Source organism: Onychostoma macrolepis, chromosome 16, assembly GCF_012432095.1.
Source record: "Onychostoma macrolepis isolate SWU-2019 chromosome 16, ASM1243209v1, whole genome shotgun sequence".
Lineage (NCBI taxonomy): Eukaryota > Metazoa > Chordata > Actinopteri > Cypriniformes > Cyprinidae > Onychostoma > Onychostoma macrolepis.
This window is the reverse complement of record NC_081170.1, coordinates 21,232,296-21,251,947: the sequence shown is the minus strand read 5'-3', so window position 1 is coordinate 21,251,947 and position 19,652 is coordinate 21,232,296. Positions and strand designations below refer to the sequence as shown.

General features: G+C 39.4%; 1 protein-coding gene across 4 annotated transcripts in view; it reads right to left on the bottom strand.

Moving 5' to 3' along the window:
* col14a1a (collagen, type XIV, alpha 1a) overlaps positions 1-19,652 on the bottom strand; it is a 128,029-nt gene that overhangs the window by 44,570 nt on the left and 63,807 nt on the right. For all 4 annotated transcript variants that reach the window (XM_058747747.1, XM_058747748.1, XM_058747749.1 and 1 more), the window contains exons 23-27: positions 16,864-16,980; positions 13,354-13,500; positions 11,605-11,679; positions 9,699-9,838; positions 7,469-7,592 (exon numbers count right to left, since the gene is read on the bottom strand). In XM_058747747.1, coding sequence (XP_058603730.1) covers positions 7,469-7,592; positions 9,699-9,838; positions 11,605-11,679; positions 13,354-13,500; positions 16,864-16,980 — 603 coding nt within the window. The remainder of the gene's footprint in view (positions 1-7,468; positions 7,593-9,698; positions 9,839-11,604; positions 11,680-13,353; positions 13,501-16,863; positions 16,981-19,652) is intronic.

Sequence of the window (19,652 nt, the reverse complement as noted above, 5' to 3'; positions counted from 1 at the left end):
CAAGGCTCCCTGGTTCTCTATCGGAAACTCATCTGTTATCAGCAAACCCAGTTCATCCCCTTGACGGACCACACGAACTCTCACTCATCCACTGACGCACGTTATTATCCTGATTCCACTTTCTGTTAATAAACATCACTGTTGATCACTCACTCTTGGTTCACGTCTCTGTTTGTGGCAGAAGACCAGACCAACACCGTCACCAGCATGGATCCCCGGCCCTCATCACCCTCGGAGATCCTGGAGGAGCTGGTCAACACTCTGCGGGCCTCACTTCTACCACCGCCATCGCCCCAATTTGCCTCTGCCAGTCCCATGGCACTGCCAGCTGCCTATGCGGGTGATTTGGCTGAGTGTGGCGGCTTCTTACTTCAGATGGCGCTCTACCTAGAAATGCAACCACAAAAGTTTCCCACCGAGCGCTCCAAGGTAGCTTTCTTAATTTCCTTCTCTCCGGTTGAGCATTAAATTGGGCTAAAGCCATATGGGACGCCAATACTGCCATAATTAATTCCTATGAAGCATTTACTCGTGTTTGGATCAGCTACTGGAGCGCTTTCGGTGTCGGATCAACTTCTGCGCCTGGTTCAGGGCACTTCCTCTACTCAGGAGTACACACTACAGTTCTGCACTCTGGCGGCCTCTAGTGGATGGAACGAGACTGCACTCATCAGCGCTTACCGTCAAGGGTTGGAACCTACTATTCACAGGCAGATGGCAATATATGATGATTCATTGGGATTAGAAGGTTTTATGCAAGGAGCCAACCGAATCTCCCAACGCCTCTCTGCCTGCGATTAACCCCCGAAGCCGCGCACCAGCCAGTCTCACCTGCCACCACGCCTCCAGTACCAGAGCCGATGTTAGTTGACACAGCCCCTCTCTCCAGTCGAGAACGAGGACGCTGTTTAACATCAGGCCTGTGTCTCTATTGTGCTTCAGCCGATCACTTCATCAAGCCCCCACGTCCTGCGGTGAGTACACTTCATATAAATCCCCTAATCGCCAAGCTTTCTGTGATCACGGTACAACTACTCAATCCGTTCTAGCCTCTGCCCTGGTCGACTCGGGCTCCTCGGGTAACGTCATCTCCCAAGACTTCGCCGATCGTCTATGCTTGTTCCTCCAACGACGTGCCCAGGAGCTCTGAGTCAAAACGATCAATGGAAAGCTGCTAGGACGTGGGCACGTTGAGTATGAAGCTCCTCCGACGAAGATCAAGATCGGAATTCTACATGAGCAGGAAATCAAGTTTCTGGTACTGGAGGGCTCCACCGTGGATATCATCCTGGGACGCCCCTGGCTCATACTCCATTCTCCGGAAATCAGATGGGATTCAAGTGAGGTAATTCGCTGGAGTGAATGGTGCCATCAACATTGTCTCAAGGAAATTCCACGACCACCTCTCAAGTCCTCCGAGCTTTGAGTCGCCTACACGCGGATTGAAAGTCCAGAATCTGCCGAAGTTCCCACGATCCCATCTGATTAAGGTGTTCCAGGATGTCTTCAGCAAGCAGGCAGCTACGCAGTTACCACCACATCGGCCATGGGACTGTGCTATAGATCTGCTGCTTGGGTATAAACTCCCCAAGGGTAGAGTATACCCACTGTCCATCCCGGAGCGCAAGGCTATGGAGGAGTACATCGAGGAGGCTCTTAAACAGGGGTACATCCGGCCATCCAGTTCTCCAGCGGCATCCAGCTTCTTCGTGGGTAAGACGGACGGGGGCTTGCGGCCATGTATTGATTACCATGCCCTGAACTCCCAGACAGTTAAGCTCCCCTATCCACTTCCCCTGGTCCCGGCCGCTCTCAAGGAACTCCGTCGGGCCTGCATTTTCACGAAGCTGGACCTGCGCAGCGCCTACAACCTCGTTCGGATCAGGGAAGGTGACGAATGGAAGACAGCCTTTATTACTCCCTTCAGTCACTACGAATATCGGGTGATGCCATATGACCTTGCCAACGCCCCTTCTGTATTCCAGGGATTCATGAACGAGGTGTTCCGGGAGTTCCTAAATCACTTCGTTATAGTTTACATCGATGACATCCTGATATACTCCCGGAAGCTGGCCGACCATCGCCATCACGTTGAGCAGGTCCTTCGAAAGCTCCGACAACACCATCTCTACCTCAAGTTAGAAAAATGTGAGTTCCATCGCCCCACGGTACACTTTCTCGGCTACATCATCGGTAAGGAGGGAATCCAGATGGACCAGGGGAAGGTAACAGCAGTCTCCAACTGGCCCATTCCTCAAACAGTTAAGGAACTCCAAAGATTCTTGGGATTTGCCAACTTCTATCGCCGTTTCATTAAAAACTTCAGTCTACTCACTGCACCACTCACCACCCTGCTCCGAGGAAAGCCCAAGTCCTTGTCCTTTGACTCCAACGCCCACGAAGCCTTTCAAGACCGCATTCAGCACGGCCCCCATCCTCCGCCATCCCAACCCTGATTTACCATTCATAATGGAAGTGGACGCCTCCACCACCGGAGTTGGAGCCGTGCTGTCCCAGCAATATGGTGAGCCTCCTAGCCTCCAGCCTTGCGCCTACTATTCGAAGAAACTGACCCCAGCAGAGCAGAATTATGACATCGGCAATAGGGAGCTACTGGCCATTAAGTTAGCCCTAGAGGAGTGGCGACATTGGCTGGAGGGAGCCAACCATCCCTTCACTGTCATTACAGACCACAAAAATCTTCAATATCTCCGTGAAGCCAGATGACTCAATCCCCGGCAAGCCCGTTGGGCCCTATTCTTCACCATCACCTACCATCCCGGAAATCACAATAATAAGGCAGATGCCCTCTCCCGTCTCCACGCACCAGACTCTCCCTCAGATCCAGAACCTATTCTCCCTCCAGCCCTAATAGTTAACCCCATTATCTGGGACATCGATGAAGACATCAGAGTCGCCACCCTCACTGAACCTGCTCCACTGGGAGGCCCAGAAGGGAAAAAATTCGTCCCTTCTTCCCTGCGGCAATCCCTTCTGGGCTCAGTGCACTCTGTACCGGGCTCTGGACACCCAGGCAGACAGCGGACCCTCTCGCTCCTCCAAGCTCTGTACTGGTGGCCCAGTATGTCCCGTGATGTCATCAAGTACGTCCGCAGTTGCTCAGTCTGTGCCATGTCCTGTACTCCCTGACAACTACCTGTGGGCAAGCTCATTCCTCTCCCCGTTCCAGGTAGACCATGGTCCCATATAGGAATTTGTATCCGATCTGCCTGACTCCGATGACCACACCTGTATCCTTGTGGTGGGTGACTGTTTCTCCAAGGGATGCAAGCTTATTCCTCTCCCTGGCTTGCCCACTGCAATGGAAACAGCTGAACACCTGTTCCACAACGTCTTTCGGAATTACGGGATACCCGAAGATATTGTCAGACCGTGGACCTCAATTCATCTCCCACGTATGGAAAGCATTCTTCTGCCTATTAGGAGTTTACAGTAAATCTGTCCTCAGGTTATCATCCCCAGACAAACGGCCAGACTGAGTGGAAGATCCAGGAACCGCCGGGCATACTGTCAAGAGGATCAATACAGCTGGAGCCGTTTCCTCCTGTGGGCCGAGTATGCACAATTCCCTCCGGCAAAACACCACCGGCCTAACACCATTCCAGTGCATACTCTGCTACCAACCACCGCTCTTCCCGTGGACGGGAGAGCCATCACAGGTTCCAGCTGTAGACCACTGGTTCCGGGTGAGCGAGAGGGTGTGGAACTCAACGCACATCCACCTGCAACGGGCAGTGCGGAGACATAAGGCCTTTGCAGACGCCTGACGTGCTCCCAATCCCATTTACCACCCAGGGGATCGGGTATGGCTTTCCACCCGAGATCTGCAACTCCACCTGCCATGTAAGAAGCTGAGTCCCCGCTACATCGGTCCGTTCAAGATCCAGAGGCAGATCAACAAAGTAACATTCCAGCTCCAACTACCCCCCAGGTATCGAATTCACCCCACTTTCCACGTGTCACTACTAAAGCCTTGTTCCTCTCTCACCCCAGACCAACACGAGCCGGACGAGCCTCCTCCTCCAGAGATACTTGAGCAGCCATCCATCTACCAAGTTCACGAAATTATGGATTAACGGCAACGGGGAGGCAGACTGGAGTACTTAGTGGACTGGGAAGGCTATGGACCGGAGGAACAATCCTGGGTGGCCCGGGACGACATCCTTGACCCCATGTTACTGCAGGAATTCCATCACAATCATTCCGATTGTCCCGCACCCAGAGGCCGAGGTCGCCCCCTTCGCCGTGTAAGGGTGTCAGGAGCTGCCCCTGGAGGGGGGGTAGTGTCAGAGAGTCACAGTCACCGTCATCAACTGCAATCACCAGATCACAGTCACCTGACATCTGATCACCTGCACCTGCGCACCCTCATCAGCACTCCCATAAAGCACCCACACTCTCTGACATTCATGGTCCGGTCTACGGTTCACTTACGGAACAGTAACCTGGCTCTCATCATTCTAACCTGTTTATTTTCCAGTTGCTGCGCAGTGTTTCTCTCCAACGATTCCCCACGGCGGGTTACAAGGCTCCCTGGTTCTCTATCGGAAACTCATCTGTTATCAGCAAACCCAGTTCATCCCTTTGACGGACCACACGAACTCTCACTCATCCACTGACGCACGTTATTATCCTGATTCCACTTTCTGTTAATAAACATCACTGTTGATCACTCACTCATGGTTCACGTCTCTGTTTGTGACATCTATTGCACTGCTACTTGTGTGGTATTGTTTATATATAGCTCTTTTAGATACAAAGACAATTAATATTTAAATAAGTATAAACAATTATAATATTATATTACTATTAATAAATAACATTAACATGTAAAAAGATCATACAAAAAATGTAATTTTGTGTTCCACAAATACACATACGAGTTTGGAAATACATGAGAGTAAATTATTCCTTTAATATACTAATGAGAAAATATGTGGGTTAGAGTCATGCTATAGGCCACAAAAATGTACCACACCATCAGGTAAAACTGAAAAAAAAATAAATAAATCTCTGAGAACTTTGAACATCAAAACAACATCATCCCATTTAAATATTTTCCAAAGTAATTTCAGAGAAACATACAGACCGTCTTAATACTCAGAATTTACTTCTCTTTTTTCTGAGTTTGAACACATTGAATGAGGCCAATCACATTGATCCTCACCTCATCCTCTGCATATGAATGTATGAAAATGCAGGCAAGGGATTAGCCCTAATACCCTCAAAAAATAAGTCATGCTCATGTTTCAAATGAGCAGCCCGGTAAAGCCGGGATGGATAAATGCACCGGGCTCATAATGCCTGGATCACACATGTCCACAGACATGTATCTGCTCTCACCAATGAGGCACAGCAACTGCCGCCCACCCACTGACGGGGGGCTCATTGCCATGGAGAATATACCTTATACGGGGACGTTTTTGTGTGTGAGGACACAGCAGGGTGGGGGCTGCCGTTCCTTCGCCGCGTGGAATGAAAGGTGTTTCATTTTAGAACAAAGACTCACAGCAAGACAGCATGAGCACAAGCGCAGGGACACACCATGCTGCTCTGCTGCTCACAGAGATGGAGCCGTGCCGCTTTTCAAACTCAAACTATGAAGTTCTTGGTCTAGGTCTTCTTAAACAGGACATTAATAAAGAATTTCTATCAAAAGTATTATGGATAAATCTGGACATCCATTACAAGACCAGCATGGATTTCCAAAATGGTACAGCAGAACTTGGTTTATGTAATGAGGTCTTGATATAATGTGGTCCAGGTCTATCTGGTGGACTAGCATGCAGCTCACCAGGGAAACTATTACGGCTATTAGAGAAGAACTTTAATATCTGTCTCCTTGGCTTTGACTGTTTAAAGGCCAATTTACCTTCAGACAAAAAAATTCATAAAAATTGTTTATTACTGTTTATGTCTGGTTTTCCAGTACAAATATCTAAACATAGTTCAAATAAGAAACATTAATTTGATAAGGAAACGTAATATTAAAACTTGTTTTTGGAGAATACATCTTAAACTACAGTAAATAAAAAAATGGTCAAGACAAACTTTGATGTTGGCTTGAGAAAATTTGGCCAGAAAGTTTGAAGTAGTTTTAAATATTGATAAGATTAAAGATTGTAATGCAATGCAGGCCAGAGACTAGTATAAAACAAACAAAAGAGTGAGCAAATGAGAGATAGATGGATGGATAAAATGATAGAATGAGCAAACAATAGAATGAACGACAGAATGAACCAATGATAGAATGAGTGATAGAATGACCAATAGAATGAGCGAATAATAATATGAATGATAGAATGAGCGAAGGATAATGAATGGCAGAATGAGTAAACAATAGAATGAACGAATAATAGAATCAGAGGATAGATACAGTGCCTTGCGAATGTATTCATACCCCTTCATTTTTTCCCATTTTGTTATGTTGCTGCCTTATGTTAAACTGCTTTAAATGACATCAATCTACTGTACACTCCATACACCATATTGACAAAGCAAAAACAGAATTGTCACAACTTCGTAAAATGTATTAAAAATAAAAAACTGTAATAAGTACATTGCATAAGTATTCATACCCTTAACTAAATATTTAGCTGAAGTACCTTTACAGCCTCAAGTCTTTTTTGTTTGATGCGACAAGCTTTGCTCATCAACATTTGGCAATTATCTGCCATTTGTCTCCTCACCTCTTCACCTCTCAAGCTCTTTCAGGTTGGATGGGGGCAGACGCACATTTTCAGGTTTGGCCACACCGCCATAAAGCCCAGATCGATGAAGTGTTGCAGTGATGTTTGTCCTTCTGTAGATTTCTCCTATCTCCACATATGATCATGGAGCTCAACTAGAGTGACCATCAGGTTCTCCGTCACCACTTTAACCAAAGCCCTTCTCCATCAATTGCTCAGTTTGGCCAGGAGGCCACTCAAAGACCTTCACTCAAAGTCTAGTAACACCTACAAGCAATATGAATGCTCCTGAGCTAAATTTCAACTGTCCCAGATAAGGGTATGAGTACTTATGCAATGGAAACATTTAAGTTTTTTATTTTGAATAAAATTGAAAAGATGTTAAAAAAAGATTTTTTTTTTAGCTTTACCATTATAGTGTATTGTAACTGATATGGAAAAAAATAATTTAAAGCAGTTTAACAGAAAAATTAAGGGGTATGAATACTTTCGCAAGGCACTGTAGATGGACAGACAGACAGACAGACAGACAGACAGACAGACAGATAGATAGATAGATAGATAGATAGATAGATAGATAGATAGATAGATAGATAGATAGATAGATAGATAGATAGATAGATAGATAGATAGATAGATGATAATAGAATGTTTGTGTGCACAGAGATCTTTGAGGAGATTGTGATCAAACTCAGTTTGTCCATCACAAGAGCAGCTGTCAGTGGCGTTTAATTCAGTTTGAGGATTGAGATACATGCCTGTCTTGGTGTTTCCTCCCTTATAGGTGATGCGCTGCACGGCGTCCAGCAGAGCCTCCTTATCGCTGTAGGAGCTGAGCTTGAACTCGGTTCTGGCGTCATCACTGAACTGAACAATGGCCACCTGTCAGTCATAGAAAGTAAGTTAGTAGCCATTTATCACATGTTTAAAAGCAACAGTACATCAATGTCAGAAAGTATTTCCCCCTAGAACTGATTTTAAAGGGCATTTCTGTACGTTTACAGAGGCATACTATATTTTTAACATACTTTAATACCGTTTAAATCATTATATTTATATTGGTAACACTTTATTCTAAGGTCTTTTAACTAGTTGCTTATTAGCATGCATATTACTAGAATATTAGCCATTAATTTGAAGTAATTAAGCACAAATTAATGCCTTATTCTACATGACCTTATTTTATATCCCTAATCCTACCCAATACCTAAACTTAACAACTACCTTACTAACTATTAATAAGCAGCAAATCAGGAATTTATTGAGGGAAAACTCGTAGTTAATAGTGAATAAGTGTTCCCTATTCTAAAGTGTTACCTTTATATTATATATTTATATTGTTTTATATTATAACATAAATTCTCTATTTAATGTATATACTCCAGTCTTCAGTGTTACATGATCCTTCAAAATTCATTCTAACATGCTGATTTTGTGCTCAAGAAGCATGTCTTATTTTTATCAATGTCAGTGTATCAGTTGGGCTACTTAATATTTTTGTGGAAACCGTGATACATTTTTTTTTTTCAGGATTCTTTGATGAATTTCAGTTTTAAAAGGACAGCATTTATTTGAAATTGAAATATTTTGTAGCATTTTAAATGTCTTTACTCTCTCTTCATTTATTTAAAAAAAGACCTAAGCTTTTGATCAATAGTGTATATTATGTAATATATCAGATGCTAGATAAGACAAAAAAATAAATAAACAATTCATAGAAATTGACTATGGAGGCCTTTTTCCCATATATCAAGGGTATTTTTTGTCACTTTCAGTGTGCTTTTTGCCTCAAGCCCTGGTTAATTTTTGACCCGCAAGTGTTTTTCTCAGTCACATAATGGATTGCTTAAACCTAAAACCTTGTGATTACCAGCTCAGATCTCTAACCACTAGGCCACACTCAAAAAAAGTGAGACACAAAAGCCATGTCATCATGCATTATAACTCTTATAAGAGTTTGCTGATGTTGAACCAGTTTGAGCCAAGTCAAACATATCCACATAGCCAAGAGCAGGCGACAGAACGCAAACATCTGTGTGTAAAAGAAGATGTTTTATCCGTGCCATGTTCCTCTGTTTACTTTAGCTCCTGCCCTTGAAACGTGCTTATTCTCCAGTTTTCACATCCCTTTTAGTAGGTCCACCGCTGTGATCCCTAAAGCTGCTGAAGGGGTTGTGATGAAGATCTTCTGAATCCTGGACTGACAAGTCTAGACAAAGGCTATTTTTATCTAATGTTCTTTCAGGCTACTGGGTTAAATGCTTGGTAGTGTGGTCTCTAGCCCAGGATAGCTATTCCCATGCCTCAGTCCAAAAAATGATCTTTGAGAGAGGCAAAAAATAAAATAAAATAAACCTTTTTGAAGCAAACCAGACATTATAAGTTCAAAAGCAGAGCTTCTCAAACTGTAGCACCCACAAGGCACATGACATGACTCTGCGAATTTACAGTAGTAGTGTAGTGTACATAAAGTCGTGTTATTATTATTATTGTGATGTTTTTATCAGCCGTTTGAACTCTCATTTTGACGGCACCCATTCACTGCAGAGCATCCATTGGTTAGTGATGTAAAGCTAAATTTCTCCAAATCTTTTGATTTACAATGAGGAAAGAAACTTTTACATTTTGGATGGACTGACAGTGAGTAAATTGTTAGCAAATTTTAATTTTTGGGTACACTATTCTTTTAAGTATATTCTTAAACATGAAGTATATAATTTCCTGTAATAAGTACTGTTTTAAAAATGCTAGTGTGTAATTTTGTGTAAAGTGTATTTTTTTCAAAGCAACTTATGTCCTCAAAAAAACACTCAGTTTGCTCTGCGTTGACTAAATGACACACTTACAGTTTTGCTTTCAGCTCAGCGTGATAGTCTGTTTTTTTTGTTGTTGTTTTTTTCTTAAAAATGTTAGAAATGTTTTGCCATGTAAACAAATAAAACAATATGAAGCAGACTGAATTTGACAAATATTTCACGTGCAGCGTACCTGTGTTCCCTCGGGGCCAATCACATCAAGCGCACCAGTTGTGCTGTACAGGAAACGGATAATCTTCTGAAAGTTGTCATCTCCGATACTCCAGGAGCCATCTACAAGGAAGGCAAGGTCTGCCTTGGCTGCTTTGCAAACTGAGAGAGAAAGTTTGAAGACAGAGCAAAAGAGAGAGAGAGAGAGAGAGAGAGGAAGCAGGTGAAAAATCACTAGCTAAAATAAGAAATTCTCATTACTGTGTAAGCTCTGCAGTACAACAGATGTCAAATGATTCCAAACACTTTCTTTCTCACTGACAGGATCTCCATCACAGCTAGCTGGATGAAACAAGGAGGCTTAATTAATTCCCAGATACCTCTGCTATACTCTGCCAGACTGATGCTTTGCAGGGTTTAGGGCTAAACACATACACTGTCAGTATCCTAAAAAAGTGCTTTATGTACTAACATCTAACTAGATTTATTCAAGTCAAAATGATTTAGTAACTGAATCAATCTTAATAAATTAGACTTTATCAATAAGTGCTAAATTAAGTGCTAAATGCCACATACTTACTACAGAAATAACTACAAATTATGCATAGTTAAGCAACAAACCCTAATCAGACTTTAAACTTAAGCCTACAGTAAGTACATAGTACATGTAGTTAATTAGTATTACCACCAGTACTTTGTGTAACTGCACTGTAACGTTGTCACCTTAAAGTAAAGGCATAATAACCTCAAAAGTCTGTACTGTTAAGTGTTTGGAGCATTTCATTGGCTGGATGAGTCGCTGTTTTGAGTCTGAACAAGAATGGCACTGAACAAGACACATTGTTTGCGAATAAACTAAAAGAATCAAGCATTGTGCTTGTAAACAACTTGAATGAACTTGCAAATCTCATTAGTGTACAAATTGGGACATCTCATTCAGTTTGTCAATCTCATTCAGAACAAAGAGATAAATGGGTTGTTTAGGTCATGAACAACTCTGTGAATTGTAACAAATTGGTTGAGTTTGATGATTCAATGATTCATAATAAACAAAAAAAAAAAAAAAAGCTCCCTTATAACCATAGATTGTCAACTACTATTATTATAAAGACAAAATCATCATTTTTTCAGCAGGGTGCATTAAATTGATCAAAAGTGACATTTTCAATGTTACAAAAGATTTCAAATATTTAAAATGAATGAAACATTCTATTACTCAAAGGATCAAAAATGTATCACGGTTTCCAAAATGGCTGCTGAAAATTCAGCTTTGCTTTTAACACTGAATGAATCAGTGATTAAATCTGACTGAATCTTTTAAGCAAACGGACTCATTAGACTCACTGGAATTCATTAAAAACCCTATTTCTTTTATTAAAACAGCAAGTTTGTGAGGCATATCACACTTTCATCCAAAAGCTAAACACATGGACTAAATTAAACTCTCGTTTTGATTTCATGAGGTCTTTAAGGTGGCAAATGTTTCACTTTTTACCATGTGACCTGTCCTCAATAATAGTAATGTGTAACATGCAGGGCAAAGCATTCAGTTGACTAAATCAGTCAAATAAATCAAAATAAGCATTTAGTTTCAGGCCAAGAAATTATTCAGGTGTTACTTTATGATGCATTAAACACAATAAGTATTCAGCCAGACAATGAAACCAGTATGTTCACTATAAAGTCTGAAATGAGGGATCCAAAAAAGATCTATATAAGGAGGTTAAATAAGTTCTGTGTGTTTTATCGGATGTGTTGGGGAGACTCAGACATATTTATTGAGTGCGGAGTGGCCCCGAGAATAAGAAAAGGTTAGCTGTCAGCTGAGATGTACGTTAGTGAAAGGTCACACAACACATAGGGACATAGCCAACAAACAGGGAAAAACAATGGCAGACAAGCCAGTTTTCCCCACACTGGTGTCCTACCTTCTTTGGCTGGGGGGATGGTGGGAGGAGGGATGGTGGTGGGTGGTGCGGTCGGTGGCTGGGTGGGTGCTGGAGCTACAGAAACAACAAAACAATACATAAACCAGAGCAGAGCCTGGCTGTCTTCACTTTATTACACCCACAATCAGATTTGGGATCTCAATGGAAACCCAATTTTAAAAGAAAAAAGACACAATGCTCTACTGACGGTGGTTCAATCTGTTTCTCAGGCAATGACTGAGTGTTTTCAAGGGAAGACGTTGTGTTCACTTCATTGGCTGGAAATGACCTGTATCATTGAAGTGTTACTACCGCCTAATTGACACGCTAAAATGTGAGTTACATTATAACTTTTACAGTGTATAATCCTCATAAACTGCAAAAATATACTCTTAATTGTTATTTTTAGGGAGTTTTTTAATAAAAATATCTAAACATGCCAACAAATATATGTCATATATAGTATATATATGAACAAAAAGTATGAACAAAAATGTAGTAAAAACAAAAAAAGTAAAAAAAAAAAATTATTTTTTAAATGTTATTACAATTTAAAATAACTTTTATTTTAATAAATGTAATTTATTCCTGTGATGGTCATTACTCCAGTCAGTGTCACGTGATCCTTCAGAAATCATTCTATGTTGAGTTGCTGTTATTATCAGTGTTGCAAACAGTTGTGCTGCTTCTTAATATAAACCATGATACACCATGATTTTTTTTTTCAGGATTCTTTGATATAGTATACACATATATTGGGTGAATTCAGATAAATTGGGATAATTTATGCCATTTAGGTGACTGGGAAGAAATGTTAAATTATATTTAATCAATTAGATTCATATATATAAATAAATATTATTTATTTATCCAAATTGTGTAAGATAAGAGTCATGTTGAAAGAATTAATTAAAAGTTACGTTTAGATTAGGGGATAGCAAATTTTTCATGTTTTGGATGTTCAGGAAAACAAGACCAAATAATTCATTATGATTTTTTTTTCCCCAGTAGAGAATCATGATAAAAGAATGTTGATAAAATTTGACGAGGCCACATATTGACATCTTTTGTTTTTTGTTGCAAATGGCAATTAGATTTCCAGCTGTTAAAATCTTATTTTTCTGTTCATGAATGCTTCAGTCAGTCACTTGGAAGCCAATTTCTGCTACAGAAAAAGAAAACATAAAAAAAGTAAATGCTGGATTGTAACATCTGTTTATGCCTTTTAAAGATCCTAACTGCAAGCTGTAAACTCATAATTATGAGAAATATAATTAGCTATGTGAGATGCAAACTCAAAATTGTGAGACATGAAACAGTTCTGAGAAAAACAATACTGTCAATTATGTGATATAAAGTTGAACTTTTTTTATTCCATTGAATCAAAGGGCTTCCACACATTCTAGATAACACTGGTGGCAAATAAAATAATAATTGCATCTGCTATCCAAAAATTGTTTTGTCACTCAAAGGCAACAAACTAAGTCACCTTCAGGTGTTTTATTGGTGCCTAAAAGACCCCAGGGAGACCTAATTTAACACCCCAGTAAATCTTATTAAGGACAGATGCCATTTTTAATCCACCTCAACTAAAAACGAGGTTATGAGGGATGGACAACAGTAAAATCAACTTAACAGACTGTGTCCTTCACTATCTCATATTCATTCACAATTAAAAATGGTGTGTAGCCTGATTGAAATCTATAGTCTTATAATGGCGTAAATATACAGTTATCAGATTGTATTTACCGGTTGTCGCCATGGTGGTGACGGCAGGACCCTCTGTGTCCTGTAAGAAAGTGTAGACGCTGATCTTGTACTGGGTGTTGGGGGAAAGACTGAGGAAGCACGCTCTGGATGCACCGCCACCGACACTCACTTCCTGTTTCTGACCATCTGTGAAAAAGTTAAAACAGCAAGATTGGCATTCAAGCAACAATCAAAGGAAAATAAAAGCAATCACAACAGCTTTCTCAAGCAAACAATTGTGCTAATTAATCAGACTGTGCCATTCAAGTCCTCAGGCTATAAACAAAGACTGAAGTTGGAAATGACAGAAGTGGCACCACAGCAGCATGCCGAAGTGATGTTATTTTTACCAGGCATGTGTTGTTGCTCACAAACTGGTCTTTTAAATGAAAGGAACTATGAGTAAATCATCTTTTTGGGAAATGTGATACTCAAATCCCAGGGTACATGGTACACTGTAAAATAATGACTGTGATTTTAACGGTAAAAAACTGTTAAATGGTTAATGGTAAGTTCCTGTAAAATTTACAGGGAATAACTGTAAACTGACGTTCCCAGAATTCCCTGCGTTGCATTTCAAATTTTGTTTGAATTTGATGTTTTTTATTTGAAATAGCTATGTTTCTTCTTAGTTTCTTCTTATAAGTTATATTTATTAGGGTTGTATGTTACATCTAATGTTGTTAAATTAATGTTTATTGCATATTTCAGTTTAATGAGTCTCACCATGATGGTGTTTAGTGTTTGTGTGAATGACACTGTGCACCTTCTATATGTAAGGGATAATCAATGGCTAGCTGTGCATTAAGCGATTTGAATGCACGACGTGGAAGTTTATGCCATGGTCATTTGCCAGCATTCACATATTAAAGATGTTAACAATATTTGCGCTGCAATATTTGACCAGAACAATAAAAATGACGGTTATTTTCGTCTGTATTACTATTTAACTGTAACTGTATGTTACTATGGTTACCAATGTTTATAGGAAGCGTATTAATATAGAACGTGATTAAACTGACCTGGAACTACCTGTGCGGTTCAACGAATTTAATCAACACCTGCCAGCCAATCAGAATCGAGTATTCAGACAGACCATGCCATAAATGTTATTATTTAAAAGCTACTTGTGATGGGCTTTGGTTCATCATGTGACTTTCTCATCACCACCTGCATTTGGTGGTTATCATTGTATTTCAAAGGTACAGAACAGATTTCAGTACTTCAATAGGTTGCTATATTAACATTATATCAGTTAATGAAATTACGGTATTTAAATGTAAATTGAAGTTAAACCCATAAACCTAAAATGTTGTTTCCGTATTTTTAACGGTAGAATTCCGGCAACCACAGCTGCCGGTTTTTTACCGTAAATTTTACGGAATTTTTTTTACAGTGTAGCAGAACTGCTATTTATCACCTTCATAGCTGTAATTATTTTCCAAAACTGAAAAAATGAGCAATGCTTGGGCTCAGGAAGGGTAACCTTGCATTCAGTCCACAGAGTTCAACTGAGAGGTCTTTAATCGCTTTAATCGGAGGCTGAAGACTGCAGGGAAATGGGTGAACCATGATAAGCAGCCTAAGCTTGAGTTGAATGAGAAAAAACTACGTTTTCATTCTTTTTACTTTCTTTTCTTTCTAAATGTGAAGGTGTTCTCGCTGATGCTGACTCTTTTTCTTTCTGGTTTTCTTTTTCAACATATCTATCCATCGATCTCTTTGTTTTGTTTGTGACGGCAGACATTAATATCCAGCTTGACTTGGTTCATACATCTTAATTTGTCTGCCATTAAACAGCTGCGTCCATGGGGAATATAAATAGCTGGGCTGTTCAGAAGCAGTATTATATCATTATTAAATAAGAAAAAACAGGGAAAAGGTTTTCTTTAATGAGATATTTCCCAAAGCACCTACTTTTCAACCACATTCTTGAAAGAAAAAGTGCATTGTGCAAAAATTGAGGTATTTTCTTAGCATTTTCCAATGATAATGTGGACTGCAAAAATTGGGATGTGATTATAAGATCAACGATATTCCCTTGCTCAGACATGCTTTGATTGCGGAGCTGATCAAACAACGGGATGTGACATTTGCCTATTACGTTCCCGCTCTATGGAAAAGTAGCTGGCAAGCGTTCCAGCTCGGCTCAGTAAACATCTATCCTCCTTTAAGCGTTTGTTTCAACAGACTGCACTTCTCAGTCCAGTCACATCTCTGGCACAAGCAGGACAGTTCCTCCCTTTCCTCACATTTGCACGCAGGAACGCTTCGCTTCACCATGAGCGCTCGGTGCTGAAGATTCATACGACTGGCTGAAATTCTCTCAACGAGTAAGATGGCAAGAAATAAATCCGCTGTTCCTGGTTACCAAAGTTTGGACATTAGAAGAAGAAAAGCAGCAGGGATCGTAGTACTGCAAAATACTCATATATTAAAATTTAGTCTTCTCACACACTTCAGCAGTAGTTTTGATATATATGTGTAGGCATAGTTTACCATGACTACAGGGTAATAAGGCGTCTCTGTTACTCTTCAATTACAACTTTTTTCTCCACCACTTTAACAAAAATATTTTTAATTTGGAACAATAGATTGACCACAACACGCTGTGATTTATTTATTTATTTTTTGTCAGTATTCTTTGATGAATAGAAAGTTCAAAGGACTGTATTTATTTGAAACAGAAATCTTCTATAACATTTGCAAATGTATTTACTCTCATTTTGATCAATTTAATGCATCCTTGCTGGATAAAAGTATTTAAAAAGGTAGTTATTGGTAATTATTTTAAATGTTAAAAAAGATTTTAAATGTCAGCATGGCCAAAAAAGCAGGTATTTGAACATCACAATTGTTCTTATTATTTTTAGATTATGATCTGAAAGCCATTATCAACCCAGATAATATTTGAGAATTACATTTTCAGGGTTTAAATGTCAAAATAAACTGAAAAGTAACTGAAGTTTCTTATATCTCTTCTATAGTTCTGTCTCTTTGAGAACTGCAATGACTGTCATTCAAATACTTCATACACACACGTGCACACACACACACACACACACACACACACACACTGGGGCTTCAGGCAGGATCTGGTTTTAATAGCATTACTGAGCTGGTAGCCATCTGAGCAGTCACACGCTGGAAGTGGAACAGAAGATTTCCAGGATTGTGAGATAAGCTGAGCCAGTGAGGTATCAGGCAGGAATAAGAAAAGCAATAACGGGAAAAGGGCTTTTGACTGCTGTTTTAAATTTGAATCAAAACCATGTCACACGCAAGCAGAGCAATATGCATACAATAAAAGAGTTTTGTTGAACAGCCCAGAGGCTCTGTGCTGAAATGAGCCATAATATCCCATTACCTCTGAAACTGAAATTTATGTCAATATTGCAAAACAGGAAGCCACCTTATGGCTTTGTTCTGTGTTTGAGTTCTCTGTCTGTCTGTCTGTGTCTGTCTGTCTGTGTGTGTGTGTGTGTGTGTGTGTGTGTGTGTATCACTCACTGAGCAGTGACTCAATGACGACTCTGTAGACGGTGGCGTGGCGGTGAGGTTGCCACTGGGCACACAAGCTGCTACTGAGCACCTGGTACGTGCTGAGATTCTTCACCCCCAGGAATACTGCAAGAGAAACAAGAAACAAGATGAATTTAGTGGAAAAGCAAAACGAAGATATTTTGTTTTTTTAATCCATACACTGAAAGTTAATAGGGTCCAATGTTGTTTTGTACCTTATTGACCTTCATTGTATGGACAAAAACAATTCCTCAAAATATATATATATATATTTATTTATTTTATTTTTTTTGTGTTCAGGAGGTCAAACAGGTTTGGAACAATGATGACAGAAATTTCATATTTGGTGATCTATCCATTTAAGCTATAACCAGGAGGAAAGCATTTATTTTAAAATGTAACTTTTAATGTCTTACGCAGTTTTGCTTCTTAAATTGATCTTGTTTTAAGTACATTTTTATTGGAAACAAGTGTTTTTTTTTGTTGTTTTTTTTTCAGTGTAACACGTGTGAATATATTATATAAACTACCAGTAAAATGTTTGGGGTCAGTAAGATTATTTAATTTTATTTTATTTTTTTAAGAAAAGATGCGTTAAATTAATCAAAAGTAACTATAAAGACATCTGAAATGTTACAAAAAATGTTACAAAAGATTACTTTTTCTTTTTTTTCCTTTTTTTTTAAAGTTGGTCTTGTGAGCTTTCTATTCATCACAGAATCCTGAAAAAAGTATCACGATTTCCACACAAAAAATAATAAAATATTACACTGCATAACAATAAGTAAGCAAGCAAGTAAATAATAAATAAATAAATTTTTGGTCAGCAAAAAACAAGCCCAAGCCACAGCACATGGTCCATATTAGTAGCACAAAAAAAATTTTTTCTCAAATTCCTCACATACACTACCATTCAAAAGTTTGTTTATTTATTTATTGTTATTATTATTTTAAACAAATTCATACTTTTATTCAGCAAGGATTCATTAAAAAGTGACAGTAAAGACATTTAAATCTTACAATTTATTTTATTGTTTTCTTTTATTGTTTTTAAAAACAAAAGATGTTAAATTGATCGAAAAATAACTGTACAGACATTTACAGTGTTACAAAAGATTTCTATTTTTAAAAAATGCTGTTATTTTGAGCTTTGTATTCATCAAAAAATCCTGAAAATGTATCAAAACAAATTACACCGCAACTGTTTTCAACATTGATAACAATAAGTAAGTATATGCAAGAAAACAAATAATGTTATTCAACAAATCAGTATATTAGAATTTTTGATTAAATAAATACAGGCTTTCTGAACAAGATTTTCAAAAACAATTAAAAATATAACAGACCCCAAACTTCTGATCAGCAGTGTACTAAACCTGAATGAAAGCTTTGAATTGTACACGTTGGTGTTTAGCGAGAGGAAAGCCTTGAGCGTTGCTTCTCTAATGTAGTCTAATGTTCTGAAATGAAAAGCAGCACATGTATTACAGTAATGGCTAATGAGCCATAGGGCAGCCAGTGGCTCCTTTGTGCTGCAGGTTATGGGGTAAAACCTGTAGGCTTCACTTCTCTGGAAACCAGCACCCTATTTCTGATCTCCTCAGATTTCTGTGCGATACTCTTTAAATACTGCAAGTCAGGCAAAACTAATGGCTAGAAAAACACATTTGAAAGGAAAGCGAGAGGTTCAAACAGTATTCTTAATAAATACGTTCTCCACTTAAAAGCCACAAATGGCCTTAACCATTTCTTTCTTTATTTTCCTTCTTCTCATTGCGCAAACCACACAAAATGTGCTGTGTGAAAGAAAACTCATTTAAAAGCCAAAGAATAGGCTTATTTTGGAATTATCACGTTTTTGGTCAGCAAAACACAAGTCCAAGCCACAGCACATGGTCCACATTAGTCGCACAAAACAATACTCATCTTTGGAGCTCGCAGTATTTGGAGCACAAACACAATTGTGGCCATGTCACAACAAACTGAGTCCCACTCATTCTATACGCCAAAAGTTGTGGCGAACCCAAATTCTGCTTGTACTGGAAAACTTCCATGTGGTGGGACACTGTCCTCCTTTGAGTCTTGATATGAGAACCAGATCCTAAAAAGGAACTACTTATGCAATCAAGCTGTCCATTGAAATTCACGCTACACAACGGAACATCGTGTCAGTTGCGTTTGAGACTTGGAGATTTTAGATTAAAACGGAGACTGTGCACAAAACATATGGCGCACAGTAGTGGAGATTCATTTAAGGTTTTGAATAATGCATGTGACAAGCTTTCCTCCTTATATAAACTATTTTAATGAACTATATGCATGCAAAAAGGGCCTCTGGCTGATAGTACTAATACAAGGAGGTGGAAATCCATTATTGTGCATTCAATTATTCAAAGGTCAAACAGAAAACGTATGAAAAATTGATGGACCCCATAGAGCAGGCGGTATGCAGATGTCATCATGTAGGGTGAGACGATATGGGAGGTTCCTCAGAGAGCCATGGAGTGTGAAAGGAATAATCATCTGTGCTAGAAGCTGAGATTGACTGGAAGTCCTTCAGCACATTTTGTCCATGCTTAATGGCACTATCAGGGTTTCATAACATCTGTGACATGCAGAGACATCATGCTCATTTAAACTGAGACGGCATGTGCCCCTTTAGATTTGTGAGCCAAATGGATTCTGAATGCAGCTTCTAAAAAAAGTACATGTGGTATAATTTTATAATAATAAAGCTAGATTCTGCTGAGTCATTATTAATCTAATTTGAAGGAAAC